The sequence below is a fragment of the Panulirus ornatus genome, chromosome 11 (genome assembly GCF_036320965.1).
Source record: "Panulirus ornatus isolate Po-2019 chromosome 11, ASM3632096v1, whole genome shotgun sequence".
Taxonomy (NCBI): domain Eukaryota; kingdom Metazoa; phylum Arthropoda; class Malacostraca; order Decapoda; family Palinuridae; genus Panulirus; species Panulirus ornatus.
In genome coordinates this window covers 21418472-21434583 of record NC_092234.1, presented here as the reverse complement: position 1 = coordinate 21434583, position 16112 = coordinate 21418472, and the positions used below count along the sequence as shown (strand labels likewise).

The window sequence follows — 16112 nt, the reverse complement described above, 5'->3', positions numbered from 1 at the left end:
TTAATTTGTTCATGGATGGGGTGGCTAGGGAGGTAAATGCAAGAATTTTAGTGAGAGGGGTGAGTATGCAATCTTTTGTGGGTGACAGGGTCTAGAAAGGAGTCAGTTGTTGTTCAACGATAATACAGCTCCAGTGGCTGATTCATGCGAGAAACTGCAGAGGTTGGTGACTGAGTTTGGAAAAGTGTGTGAAAGGAGGAACTTGAGAGTAAATGTCAATAAGAGCAAGGTTATTAGGTTCAGTAGGGGTGAAGGAAAAGTTAATTAGGATGTAAGTTTGAATGGAGAAAAATTGGAGGAAGTGAAGTGTTTTAGATATCTGGGAGTGGACTTAGCAGCAGATGAAACCATGTTAGCAGAATTGAGTCACAGGGTGGGGGAGGGGGCGAAGGTTCTAGGAGCGGTGAAGAATGAGTGGAAGGAAAGAACGTTATCTCGAGAGCAAAAATGGGTATGTCTGAAGGAATAGTAGTTCCAATAATGCTGTATGGTTGCAAGGCATGGGCTACAGATAGGTTGTATGGAGGAGGGTGGATGTGTTGGAAATGTGGTGTAAGGTGGTTTAATCAAGTAAGTAATGTACGGGTAAGAGACTTTTTTTTCATACTATTCGCCATTTCCCAAGTTAGTGAGGTAGCATTAAGTACAGAGGACTGAGCCTCTGAGGGAATATCCTCACTTGGTCCCGTCCTCTGTTTCATTAGGAAAACTAAAAACGAGAGAGGAGGACTTCCAGCCCCTCGCTCCCTTCCCATTTAGTCGCCTTCTTCGACATGCAGGGAATATGTGGGAAGTATTCTTTCTCCCCTATACCCAGGGATAAGGGTAAGAGACATGTGTGGAAATAAAGAATTTGGTTGAGAGAGCAGAAGAGGGTGTGTTGAAATGGTTAGGACATATGGAGAGAATGAGTGAGGAAAGACTGACAAAAGAGGATAGATGTGTCAGAGGTGGAGTGAACGAGGAGAAGTAGGAGACCAAATTGGAGGTGGAAGGATGGAGTGAAAAAGATTTTGAGCAATTGGGGCCTGAACATACAGGAGGGTGAGAAGCAGGAAAGGAACAGTGTGAATTGGAACAATGTGGTATACCAGGGTCGACGTGCTGTCAATGGACTGAACCAGGGCATGTGAAGCGTCTGGGGTAAACCATGGAAAGTTCTGTGGGGCCTGGATGTGGAATGGGAGCTGTAGTTTCGTGCATTATTACATGACAGCCAGAGACTGAGTGTGGGAAAGGGAGCTGTGGTTTCAGTGCATTATTACATGACAGCTAGAGACTGAGTGTGAACGAATGTGGCCTTTGTTGTCTTTTCCTAGCGCTACCTCGCACGCATGAGGGGGAGGGAGTTGTTATTTCATGTGTGGCGAGGTGGCGATGGGAATGAATAAAGGCAGACAGTATGAATTATGTACATGTGTATATATGTATATGTCTGCGTGTGTATATATATGTATACGTTGAGATGTATAGGTATGTATATTTGCATGTGTGGATGTGTATGTGGCTGGGTTGGGCCATTCTTTCGTCTGTTTCCTTGCGCTACCTCGCTAACACGGGAGACAGCAACAAAGCAAAATAAAAATAAAATAAATCAGCAAAATATTCTTGAGGTCATCAACTGGAACTTTTGTAAACAAGGATAAAACATCAGAAATACCAGTCTAAAATCAAAATTAACATGGATATCATCAGGTTTGCTAATAAAATCTACAGTGTTCATGAAATTAGAATTTGATATCTTACCCACACGTGGGCTTAATAAAGAAATCAACCATTTTGATAATTAATAAGTGATAGAGCCCACTGAACTCACTATGGGTCCTGCTGGAAAGTATGGCTTATGAGTTCTGAAAATCCCATTTATCTATGGTAATGAAAGGGACAATGATAAAACTCTTTGAAAAAATTCTTTATCAAAGTGAGAATTAACTGCTTCTAGGGGATTTCTACTGAGTTTAAAGTATGTTGTTTCATCACATAAAAGATCATTCATTTTTGATAAATCATAATCACAACTGTGTTAGCCTTATCTGCTTTAGTAACATGTATATCATTATTCACAGTTTGAAGAGAGAAAATGACATAGATAGGGAACTGTGGTTTTAGTGCATAACTCATGACAGCTTTTGTGTGGATGTGAGCAGATGTGGCCTTTCCTCGTCTGTTTCCTAGCACTATCTCACTGACATGGGGTGGAGATCCTGTTTCCTGTGGGGTGGGGTGGGGTGGTACCAGGAATGGATGAGGGCATAAAGCATTAATTGCATGACCTTGATTAGGGCCCCAATTACCTGTGCCATCTTAGCTATAAGAAAAAAAGGGGATGGGGGAGAAAATGAGGAATTAAGGACACACAAAAAGACATAAAAAAGTAAAAGTAAATAATGGCAGACATGAACATTAACACAGTAAACCCATAAGACTACATAATTTCACAAAATAATGTTTATAGCTACCACATGAAACAAATGTTTTACATCACAATGTTTACCTAAACTACGGGCAAAAAATGTGTTACAGTCTAAAGCAACTAACTTCAATCATTTAACCCCATCAAATACTTAATCACACATTATATAAAGAACAATCGATGTAAAATATGTCCCCCACAAAACTAAAGCTAACCTAAATAACTGTAAGCCAAATGAAATGCTGTCACTTGATACTGAAGTGCAACAGCAGCAAAGGAAAGCAGTGTTATGTTTGAGTCAATATAGTAAAGTGATATTTGCAATGCTTCTCCATCAGTATTAATGTATTTCAGCCAGCAGTTCACAGCAATTTTTCGCAGTTCATTCAACTGACTGTTTTCAAAGTTTTCGCAACCATTACAACAGCTGCTGTCATTATTTCGAAAAATCTGCTCATAAGAAAAAAAAAGGTTTTCCTCCTCTACACCTTGCTTATATAAAAAAGCATTGTACATTATGGATTGGGTTGTTAGGGAGGTGAATGCAAGAGTTTTGGAGAGAGTGGCAAGTATGCAGTCTGTTGTGGATGAGAGAGCTTGGGAAGTGAGTCAGTTGTTGATCGCTGATGATACAGCGCTGGTGGCTGATTCGGGTGAGAAACTGCAGAAGCTGGTGACTGAGTTTGGTAAAGTGTGTGAAAGAAAAAAGCTGAGAGTAAATGTGAATAAGAGCAAGGTTATTAGGTACAATAGGGTTGAGGGACAGGTCAATTGGGAGGTAAGTTTGAATGGAGAAAAACTGGAGGACGTGAAGAGTTTTAGACATCTGGGAGTGGATTTGGCAGTGTGGAACCATGGAAGCAGAAGTGAGTCACAGGGTAGGGGAGGGGGTGAAAGTTCTGGAAGAGTTGAAAAATGTGTAGAAGGCGAGAACATTATCTCGGAAAGCAAAAATGGGTATGTTTGAAGGAACAGTGATTCCAACAATGTTGTATGTTTGCGAGGCGTGGGCTATAGATATAGAGTCGTGCAGCAGAGGGTGGATGTGTTGGAAATGAGATGTTTGAGGACAATATGTGGTGTAAGGTGGTTTGATTAAGTAACGAAAGGGTAAGAGAGATGTGTGGTAATAAAAAGAGTGGTTGTGAGAGCAGAAGAGGGTGTTTTGAAATGGTTTGGTCACATGGAGAGAATGAGTGAGGAAAGATTGACAAAGAGGATATATGTGTCAGAGGTGGAGGGAACGAGGAGAAGGGGGAGACTTAATCAGACGTGGAAAGATGGAGTGATAAAGATTTTGAGCGATCAGGGCCTAAACATGCAGGAGGGTGAAAGGCGTGTAAGGAATAGTGAATTGGAACAATGTGGTATACCGGGGACGACATGCTGTCAATGGATTGAACCAGAGCATGTGCAGCGTCTGAGGTAAACCATGGAAAGTTTTGTGGGGCCTGGATGTGGAAAGGGAGCTGTGGTTTCGGTGCATTATACATGACAGCTAGAGACTGTGTGAATGAATGTGGCCTTTTGTTGTCTTTTCCTAGCGCTACCACGCGCGCATGTAGGGGGAGGGGGTTGTCATTTCATGTGTGGTGGGGTTGCGACGGAAATGTATAAAGGCAACAAGTATGAATTATGTACATGTGTATATATGTATATGTCTGTGTATGTATATATATGTATATGTTGAAATGTATAGGTATGTATATGTGTGTGTGTGGACATGTATGTATATACATGCATATGTGGGTGGGTTGGGCCATTCTTTTGTCTGTTTCCTTGAGCTACCTTGCTAACGCGGGAGACAGCAACAAAGTATAATAGAAAATAAACAAATACATCTAACCCATAATGGCAACTCACTGCTGGTCTCTGCTCCTCCCCCAGTGGTGTTGGTGGAAATTTGAGCTTATTGTTTTTAGGCCAACTCTGTGGGCCTTTAGGCCTATCCCAGCACAACAGAGATGAGGTGTGGAAACTGCAGCTCTGGAATGATTCATTACCATAAATACAAGAGTAAAGAAAATAAAAAACACAAAATTGTGCAATGTGTACTTAAGCAGAAACACAGACTCATTAGTGGTAAAAGATCACAAAGAAGCAGTTCACAAAAAGACTGATGTCCGAGGGAATGAATGTAAAATTAAATCTATACTGATATCTTCTTGCTAATGAGCGTCGTGTAATGGTTGTACATAAACACATATGCAGACACACACACACACAACACACACACACACACACACAAAAAAAAGTAACCTGATCATAAGTTTTCAAATGAACAGATGATGCAGAAAGTGAACAATTCTTTGAGAGATATATAGATAGAGCAAAAAGAGGATATAACATAAAATTAATCAAAAAGCTTTCTAAGAATGATGTAAAGATGTATTTTCACAGTGGTGGGTGAGTGGAATAAGGTTAATTTAGACAGCATACATCAATTTAAGTTCTATGATAGCAGAGAATGATAACAAGCTGGGTCCTCACAAGTGTAAAATTCCCTTGACACTGTACAAATAAGTAATTACATATACATAAATACACAGGAGTGTATGCATAAACAAGTGTATGTATAAACAAGGTTAAGAGACAGGGCAAAGTGAGTGTAAAACTCTCCCTGCAACACACAAAACAGAAATAACAGACAGCAACCACACATACACACACATCGGCCTCCGTGGTGCAGTAGTTAACAATGCTGATTATGAGTCAGCATGACCTGCTTGGAGTTGGGCCCACATGTCTTTGAATCCTAAGCACAGCAGTCAGCCAAACCTAGCACAGATGTTCATCATTCCCTTGAGGCTTGTCAATAAATGGGTAAACAGCTTTGGCTAGTATATGTATGTGCACACAGAGGAGTAAAGACATGGTACAAATTCAAAAGACATGACAGTACAAGTGTAAAAGCTCTCTCCCTGTAACATACAAGCATATTCAAGCACGTGCTTCTGCAGTACAATGGCTAGTGCCGCGACCCACAAATCTAATGTGTCCAAGTTTGATTCCCAGTCCAGGCAGCCAGCTCACAGCCAACCAGCTGTTCATCGCCCCCCCCCCCCAACTGGAGCTAATCAAAGTACAGATACTATATATAAGCTGGGGTATATAAATACATGTATACTTATGTGGTTAACACATGGAGCAAAATTAATGTAAAACTTTTCCCTTAATGCAACAATAGCAGTCACAAATATGCATGTGTGGCTTCACAAGAGAATTGTTTCTCTATACATTCCAAATGGGTGATTACACACACACACACACACACACACACACCAGCAATTACAGTAGATAAGAGTACCCAAAGCGCTCTCATCTTTTACAGATGGTTTAGATGCACTACAATTCAAAGGCCTACAGTACAAGTAATGGGTAGGAGATTCCGGTGGGGCCCCAAGATGCAGTATCCTTTAAATATATCATTTCACCGTGGTAAAGTGTTGTGTAATGAGAGCATTAGTTGTAAGAGGACTAGAGAATCAAACTGTCATTATGATGAGAGGTGACAGCCTTAAGTTTCAACGAATACTGAAAACAGTTCATTCAGAGTATATAATGGGAAGAGTAACTACAAGGAAAAACTGATAATTCAAAATCCTACAAACAATTCTAATATTTATGATAGCATTGAAGGAACATGAAGGAGAGTACATGAAGCAGTGAAGCACATACTCCTCAGATACAGTAAGGTTCTAGCAATGGGGAATTTTGATTATAAAAACTAAAACAAAAACCAAAACAAAAAAAGTAAGGTAATGCAAGTTTTTTATGTATACCGAAAAATTTCTTTTATCAGCATGCCACTGAGGACTGTAAAATTAGAAAGGCTGATACACACCATTGTTACTGGATCTTATCTTTATATAGAGTGACATGGAAATTGAAAATGTAATACATCACACAGCAGCTGAACAATTTAATGCTTGAATTTAATTATTAGGAAAATATATGGAAAAAAATAAATACAGAATCTTTGAGACAATATAATCATGAAAACTACATAAAATAAAGCATTCTAATGGGAACATCAACTGGATAGTGGAGTTCATTAGCCATGATATAAGATACAATCATGAAAGATTCTGTGAAATTTACAATGAAGTAGGGACTTGGGTGTCTTTAGCCTCAAATACAGAAAAAAGGGTAAAAATGAGAAATGGCAAAGAGCAAAAGAGCTTAGGGATATAATGAGGAGGAGATTTTAGGAGCACTTCAGCCAATCAACATCTGAAAGGTTTAAGTGAAGCAGGATAAAAGAGGAAGACAGCAACTTTGAAAAGAATATTGTGGACAAGATAGGAGATAATCCAAAACTTTTCCATACATTAATTGGGTACACTGTCAGATATCCTCAGGATAAGGGGTTCAGAAGGTAGGCTGTGGAAATGAGCTATATGAGAAGAACATACGATGTGACTAGAGGGAATGAAGAAAGAAGTATAAGGGTGTATGAGAGATGTGGTATGGCAAGGAAAGAAAGGGAATGAATTGTGGTGGTAGAATGGGTGAAACATAATATTTTGAGGAGGTTTTGACATGTGGAGAGAATGAAAGACAGGGATTTTACAAAGGGAGTGTATGACAGTACAATTAAAGGGGTTGGTGTGAGTAGACATGGGCAAATAGGGTGGAGGAATACTGGAGGGAGAGAAACAGAGGAAGAGTGCATGGAATGGTGTATGAGAGGGAGGCATATAAGGACAGAGATAAGTGGACACTCTTTTGCCATGGCCACTCTTTGATGGGAGTTCCCAGAGGGAATGGGCATCAAAGATAGAGATGTAGGATATGATGTACAAAATATATAAAAACCTAACTAAAAAGGTCTACATGTGTTCATAGTGGAAGACATGGCAGCCCCAACATCACTGAGACTGAAAGGAGAGGAGGTCTTGAAAAGCACAGAATATTATATTCATTATACCTGTATGATCGCCATTTCCTGCCTTCGCAAGGTAGCGCCAGGAAACAGATGAAGAAAAACCCATCCACTCATATATATATCTTTCTTTCTTTCAAACTATTCGCCATTTCCCACGTTAGCGAGGTAGCGTTAAGAACAGAGGACTGGACCTTTGGGGGAATATCCTCACCTGGCCCCCTTCTCTGTTCCTTCTTTTGGAAAATTACAAAAAAGAGAGGGGAAGATTTCCAGCTCCCCGCTCCCTCCCCTTTTAGTCGCCTTCTACGACATGCAGGGAATACGCGGGAAGTATTCTTTTTCCTCTATCCCCAGGGATATATTTTCTTTCAAACTATTCGCCATTTCATATATATATATATATATATATATATATATATATATATATATATATATATATATATATATATATATATATATTTTTTTCATACTATTCGCCATTTATATATTTTGCTTTGTTGCTGTCTCCCGTGTTAGCAAGGTAGCACAAGGAAACAGACAAAAGAATGCCCCAACCCACCCACATACACGTGTATATACATACACATTCATACACGCAAATATACATACCTATACATCTCAATGTATACATATATATACACACACAGACATATACATATATACACATGTACATAATTCATACTGTCTGCCTTTATTCATTCCCATCGCCACCTCGCCACACATGGAATAACAACCCCCTCCCCCCTCATGTGTGCGAAGCAGCGCTAGGAAAGACAACAAAGGCCACATTCGTTCACATTCAGTCTCTAGCTGTCATGTAATAATGCACCGAAACCACAGCTCCCTTTCCACATCCAGGCCCCACGCAACTTTCCATGGTTCACCCCAGATGCTTCACATGCCCTGGTTCAATCCACTGACAGCACGTCGACCCCGGTATATCACATCGTTCCAGTTCACTCTATTCCTTGCACCCTCCTGCATGTTCAGGCCCCAATCATTCAAAATCTTTTTCACTCCATCTTTCCACTTCCAATTTGGTCTCCCACTTCTCCTCGTTCCCTCCACCTCTGACACATATATCCTCTTGGTCAATCTTTCCTCCCTCATTCTCTCCATGTGACCAAACCATTTCAAAACACCCTCTTCCACTCTCTCAACCACACTCTTTTTATTACCACACATCTCTCTTACCCTATTTTTACTTACTCAATGAAACCACCTTCCACCACATATTGTCCTCAAACATCTCATTTCCAGCACATCCACCCTCCTCTGCACAACTCTATCTATAGCCCACGCCTCGCAACCGAATAACATTGTTGAAACCACTATTCCTTCAAACATACCCATTTTTGCTTTCCAAGATAACGTTCTCGACTTCCACACATTTTTCAACGCTCCCAGAACTTTCGCCCCCTCCCCCACCCAATGATTCACTTTCGCTTCCATGGTTCCATCCGCTGCCAAATCCACAAACAGATATCTAAAACACTTCACTTCCTCCAATATTTCTCCATTCAAACTCACCTCCCAATTGACTTATCCCTCAACCCTACTGTACCTAATAACCTTGCTCTTATTCACATTTACTCTCAGCTTTCTTCTTTCACACACTTTACCAAACTCAGTCACCAGCTTCTGCAATTTCTCACATGAATCAGCCACCAGCACTGTATCATCAGCGAACAACAACTGACTTACTTCCCAAGCACACTAATCCACAACAGACTGCATACTTGCCCCTCTTTCCAAAACTCTTGCATTCACCTCCCTAACAACCCCATCTGTAAACAAATTAAAAAACCATGGAGACACCACACACCCCTGCCACAAACCAACATTCACTGAGAACCAATCACTTTTCTCTCTTCCTACTCGTACACATGCCTTACATCCTCGATAAAAACTTTTCGCTGCTTCTAACACCTTGTCTCCCACACCATATATTCTTAATTCCTTCCACAGAGTATCTCCATCAACTCTATCATATGCCTTCTCCAGATCCATAAATGCTAAATACAAATCCATTTGCTTTTCTAAGTATTTCTCGCATACATTCTTCAAAGCAAACACCTGATCCACACATCCTCTACCACTTCTGAAACCACACTGAGCTTCCCCAATCTGATGCTCTGTACATGCCTTCACCCTCTCAATCAATACCCTCCCATATAATTTCCCAGGAATCCTCAACAAGCTTATACCTCTGTAATTTGAGCACTCATTTTTATCCCCTTTGTCTTTGTACAATGGCACTATGCAAGCATTCCGCCAATATATACACACACACAAATATATGTAAATATACATATTTGTATATATATATATTTATTTTTTTTTTATTATACTTTGTCGCTGTCTCCCGCGTTTGCGAGGTAGCGCAAGGAAACAGACGAAAGAAATGGCCCAACCCCCCCCATACACATGTATATACATACGTCCACACACACAAATATACACACCTACACAGCTTTCCATGGTTTACCCCAGACGCTTCACATGCCTTGATTCAATCCACTGACAGCACGTCAACCCCGGTATACCACATCGCTCCAATTCACTCTATTCCTTGCCCTCCTTTCACCCTCCTGCATGTTCAGGCCCCGATCACACAAAATCTTTTTCACTCCATCTTTCCACCTCCAATTTGGTCTCCCTCTTCTCCTCGTTCCCTCCACCTCCGACATATATATCCTCTTGGTCAATCTTTCCTCACTCATTCTCTTTATATATATATAAATGTTTATCGGTATTATATTAGATTGCTGCTTCCCGCATTAGTGAGGTGGCATCAGGAAAACAGATGAAGAAAGACCCATTCACTCATATACGCACATATATACATACACACACAAACATATACGTATATATTAATATATACATACATATGTACACATTCATACTTACTTGCCTCCATCCATTCCCAGCACCACCCTGCCCCACAGGAAACAGCAATGCCATCCTGTGTCAGCAAGGTAGCATTGGAAACAGACAAAACAGGCCACATCCACTCACACTCATTCTCTAGCTGTCATGTGTAATGCACTAAAACCACAGATCCCTATCCACATCCAGGCCCCACAGAACTTTCCACCCCAGAAGTTTCACATGCCCTGGTTCAGTTCATTGACAGAACATTGACCTCAGTATGCCACATCATTCCAATTCACTCTATTCTGTGCATGCCTTTCACCCTCCCACATGTTCAGGCTCCCAATCACTCAAAACCTCTTTGACCCATCCTTCCACCTCCAATATGGTCTCCCGCTTCTCCTTGTTCCCTCCACCTCTTATACATATATCCTCTTTGTCAACCTTTCCTTCCTCATTCTCTCCACATCTCCAAACCATGTCAATACACCCTCTTCTGCTAAAAGGCCTTGATCCAAAAAGGCTTAAATTCATAAGGAAGTCTTCATATCTGCAGAAGTCATGTGTAGATATGTTTGACAGGCCAACTGAAATGCATTTAAAGAAGTTAATGGAGGAAGGTACAGTGGGAAAGGGTAAAAGTCACACCTGTCATTAAGAAAGGAAGCAAAAATGTTGCACTGAATCAGCCTCCCTGAATAATGACATCTGTAAATACTATATAAATTACAATCATAAAGCAAATGGATGATAAAGTTGAAATGACCAAGATCATGAAGCCCCATAAATGTAGAACATCCTCTCTACACCATAAAACAGATAATTACACAAAAATTAATCTCATAGTAAACTTTCTACACAATGCATAAATGTAAATAAAAAAGTAATCAAACACCCTCCCTCTCTCTGACACTCACAACATCTTTGAATTCCAAAACATTCTTACCAACCTCAGAATTTCCTTTTGCTCCTGGGATATCTGGGTACTGAAGCAGTGGATGAGCAATTATACCAGTGGGACACCCTTTGATTGGCCAAATAAATGTACTTCTTGAGGCACATGACTGCAACGCCCGTAGTCCTGTAATTGATATGCAAAAAAACAGTTGAATCCTATCACAAAGAGCACACAACTTCCCATAACCCTTAAACTGCTCCCATCATCAGCAGACTGCTTGAATACCGAAATCCAAAAATACTAGAAATGATTTTCTTTCATTAACTGCATCTCCTACAACATTACAGGTGTAATGTGCCAATCCTATTGCATTCTCCTTGTATGTCTGGGTATCTCAATGTATTTTGATGTTTAAGGATATCATACCAAAAGACTGTGTGTTCATCAGGACAGAAATTATCATAAAAGCAGTGTCAAGTCTGCCTGGAAAGTGAATAATGAGATCTAAATGGAAAACTTTATGCCATACGGATAGAAAAGGATTCTTAATATTGTACAAAATGCTTAGTAAGTGGCTAAATTCCTAACCTGTCACCACCTATAGGTTAGATACTATTCTGCCAACTGATCTAATTGCAACACTGTTGTTTTTCCTTACTCTGAAATTTATTTGGGATACATTCAGACTAGAGCACTGGTGAGGTAGGTTAGGCTATGGTGGAGTAGGCTTAGGTCAGGGGGTAAAGTGCCCTGTTTAGGAGTAAAGCTGGGCTGACTAATCTGACCATCATAATGCAGCATTTTGCCTTGAATTCAAAAAGGCACACAGGTATGAGCTCTCCCACAACCCTAATGGGCTTACAGTAACTGAAATTACTCTTTCCGCTCTGTTATCAATAATTGCAAGACACTCAATAAATACAAAAAACTCAATATATTGAGTAAGGCACACATACATAAACTAGTTAGCAAATCAAGACTTGACTCAATAATGAATACTAGCCTGCAAGATATCCACTTATACATCCATCCTCATATGCTGTGTTCCAGCTTGGTCATCATACTATGAGAAAGATAATATTATTCATTCAGAGAGTATTCACTACAGAGCCACCAAGCTTGTTGTTAAACCATAAAATTAAAGATATAGGAGAGGTGTGGAGATCTCGCTGAGACACTCACTACAGAAGCCATATACATACGAGAATCTATGCAAATAATCTTATACGGCTGAGAAACCTGACAGTACAGTCAACTCCCAAGATTATCATAAACTAAAAGAAAATTAGTTGTCATCCAACGTGAGGTCCAGATTAGACTTAAAACTGGTTCAGCCAACGACTTGGTCCAGTTCCTACAATATATACCTGATCCCAAACTTTGATGCAAACTTTCTAAGAGAGTTAATGCCAGGTTCAAAATACACATGTATGATATGGATAAAAGAAATTACTAGACCTATACAAACCCATTAACCCTTCAGATGATATGTAAACAAGAGTTGGCGAAAGAGGTAGCCTTGCCCAACATATACAGGGTTATGACAAGCCGGATTCATGTTATCTACCATTTTCCGGACTTAAATACTCAAAAGATAAGTTCAAGGACGACGAAGTTGGTAGAAAGATGGCTAATATTTTAAAATAAAAGTAATTAGGATCTCACCAGTACCGCGAACCATGGAGGCCGCCATCTTATCTAGCGATTAGGGGTTCTGTGTATAAAGTATATTTCATATCTATCTTCTTTATTGTATTCATCGTGATATTTCATTGAATGATGATATTGAAAAAAATTTGCTAGTCATTTTCGTAAAATGATACTGGACAAGTGAGAAATATCCGTGCACAGATATATTTTATACATAAACCCAATTTTACTGAATCTTACGGCAAGGGTTTCTTACTTCGAGCTCGCAAATTTGTGATGATCAGGGCATAAAGCACATCTTTCTTGGGAGGCAAACACGTGCACGTTATAGAACATTCAGCAGATGGAGTATGCAACGAGAGAGAGAGAGAGAGAGAGAGAGAGAGAGAGAGAGAGAGAGAGAGAGAGAGAGAGAGAGAGAGAGAGAGAGAGAGAGAGAGAGAGAGAGAGAGAGTACCTATTTCCGAGATCTTAAGACGAGATTTGGCAGATTATACGTCTAACGAGATTTTGCCAATTGCAAGGCGACCGCGTGGCACTCACCGCTTGCTTACCGCTCGCTCGTCTTGCTTGATGAGTGGTAATCTTCGTCTCTACTGTCACGTGTATATAGCAATCATCTATTCTGGGTTCATCTGGGACTGATTTCAACCACATGTAGAGTTTTCTTTTAGATTTCTCTGAAGTTGTTCTATATATGTTTCTGATTTCATGTGGTAGTAAATTGAACAGCTATTCAGGCTTCGGAGTGAGGCTTTCGTATCTTTTTCCCTGATTTATTGGTGGTACGTGCCATGGTATTCTTGCAGATATGATAACTCTATAACTGAGACCTGCAGTAAGTCATAGGGTGGGTGAGGGGGTGAAGGTTCTGTGAGTACAGAGAAATGTGTGGAAAGAGAGGTCACTGTCTGGGAGGGGAAAGATGGACATGTTTAAAGATATAGTATGGGCCCTAGGAGAGAAGGTAAGGAAAAAAGTGGTTGCGCTGGAAGTGAAATGATTGAGGACAATACGCGGTGTGATTTGGGTTGACGGAAGTAGGAAATGAGATGGTAAGAGATTAGTGTGGTAATAAGAAGAGTGTGGTTGAGTGATCAGAAGAGGGTGCTCTGAAATCATGTGGATATGTGAAGAGAATGAATGAGGAGAGGTTGATATATGTATCGGAAGTGGAGAGAACAAGGAGTAGAGGGGAGACCAAATTTGAGATGAAAGGATGTAGTGAAAAAGGTTTGGAATGCTCGACGTTTGAATATGCAGGAGGGTGTAAGGCGTACTCTGGTTAAGATGCTCGGCTATCTCTCTCATAGAAAGTCCGCTGTGTTGTTTCAAGGCAACAAAAGTGAGGTTAGACATGCTGCTTGGCACTCCTCAAGGTGGAGTACTTAGCCCCACTATATTCAATTGACTAAACTGCATTATTGAAATCAATTCCACAGTGTACCAGAAAAACCACTATTAGTTATGCCAATGATATTCTTGCACATACCAAAACATATCGTGAAATGAAACTGTTCTTAATTGCATATACACAACCTGTGAAAGCCTTGGCTTTATTATTTCTGCAGATCAAGCCAAGGTCTTCAATAAACGAAATGGTAACGGTGGCAGGAACAGACCTTCTATGTTGACAATTGGTGAAAACTCAGTTGACTTCGTCTCCTCCTTTAAATATCTTGGTGTCTCAGTTCCATGTGCTGCAGTCCAAAACCTAATTGACAGTGCACAGATCGAGCTCTTAGCGCTGTTCCAGGTTGCAATCCTAACTACATTTGGTCTGTAATAGATTGTCCCACACTGGTTTGGGCCCTACATGACAGTGAAGGTACCAACAGACTTGAAAAAAAAAAATGTAAAATGAAGCCTTAAGAATCATACTTGGTTGCCCGAAGTCCACTAAAGTACTCAACATGGAGGAAGAACTTGGTGTTCCCATCACTGAAGACACAATACTTGGTTGCCCGAAGTCCACTAAAGTACTCAACATGCAGAAAGAACTTGGTGTTCCCAGCACTGAAGACACAATACTTGAAATCGATCTTATGATACTATGGACTGAAACTTCTGCCTGGTGATCCAGATAGTGTTGTCTCTAAAGAATTGTTAAACCATGTATACCATGGCGCCAGCGAATCTAAATATATCTAAATAACAGCCAACCACATGACGATATTTGGTGTACATGATTGATTTAAAATCAGGAAGCAGCAGCATTTCCTGCCTCTCTGGCAGACAACTCCCTTTGACTTCACTACACCCACTTATCCACCTAAGAATCTAAGTACTTACAATCTTCACCTTCAACTTATACAGAAACTCCAGACTGAAAACAACATAGCCTAGTATATCTAATCTTACGGTTCTCGCGATTCTGCCACAGTGATAGCAGACAGTGCTGCCATTGTGATAAAGTCCAATGGTAATAAATCAATGTTAGAATAAATAATTGAGTATCTACGCTACAAACTGAATTGTTCGCCATACTTATCGCTTTTAAGCAGGTAAAAAATCACTGCCACAGAGAGTTTGATTATAACCGATCATCTTTATTAATTGTCCTTAACACCCTGAGGTCAGAATGTAACATGTTGGTCTCTGAAGCCAAACACAAACACTCAGACATTATTGCTCAAGGGATTCAAATCAAAGTGTTATGGATTGCCTCTCATATAAGGCTCTGTGAGCATGACGAAGCTGATGCTTTAGCCAAACTTGCACTTAGCAAAGGTGATGTGGAAAACAACGTTTGGTTGTCAATTAGAAGCCTCAAAACTGTAACCAGAAAAGAACTAACTCACCCTTTTTGAAGCACGAAGACGATTCACATAAGCTGATATATATATATATATATATATATATATATATATATATATATATATATATATATATATATATATATATATATATATATATATATATATATTTATATATATATATATATATATATATATAAATATATATATATATATATATATATATATACATATATATATATATATATATATATCATTCATTTATTTATTATACTTTGTCGCTGCCTCCCGCGTCAGCGAGGTAGCGCTAAGAAAAGACAACAAAGACCACATTCGTTCTGTCTCTAGTTGTCATGCGTAATGCACCGAAACCACAGCTCCCTTTCCACGTCCAGACCCCACAAAACTTTCCATGGCTCACCCCAGACGCTTCACATGCCCTGGTTCAATCCACTGACAGCACATCGACCCCATATAGCACATCGTTCCAATTCACTCTATTCCTTGCACGCCTTTCACCCTCCTGTAAGTTCAGGCCCCTATCGCTCAAAATCTTTTTCACTCCATCCTTCCACCTCCAATTTAGTCTCCCACTCCTCCTCGTTCCCTCCATCTCTGACACATATATACTCT

At 40.0% G+C, this 16112-nt stretch overlaps 1 protein-coding gene across 2 annotated transcripts in view; it reads right to left on the bottom strand.

Moving 5' to 3' along the window:
* Positions 1-12795, bottom strand: part of mRpL22 (mitochondrial ribosomal protein L22) — a 44781-nt gene extending 31986 nt beyond the window's left edge. The window contains exons 1-3 of one of the 2 annotated variants that reach the window (XM_071666739.1): positions 12739-12795; positions 11126-11256; positions 4277-4399 (exon numbers count right to left, since the gene is read on the bottom strand). In XM_071666739.1, the coding sequence (XP_071522840.1) occupies positions 4277-4399; positions 11126-11256; positions 12739-12766 (282 nt within the window). In that variant the 5' untranslated portion in view covers positions 12767-12795. Of the gene's footprint in view, positions 1-4276; positions 4400-11125; positions 11257-12541; positions 12564-12738 lie in introns of those variants that run through there. The other variant, XM_071666740.1, reaches the window with a different exon arrangement.
* Between the last annotated feature and the right edge of the window lie 3317 nt (positions 12796-16112).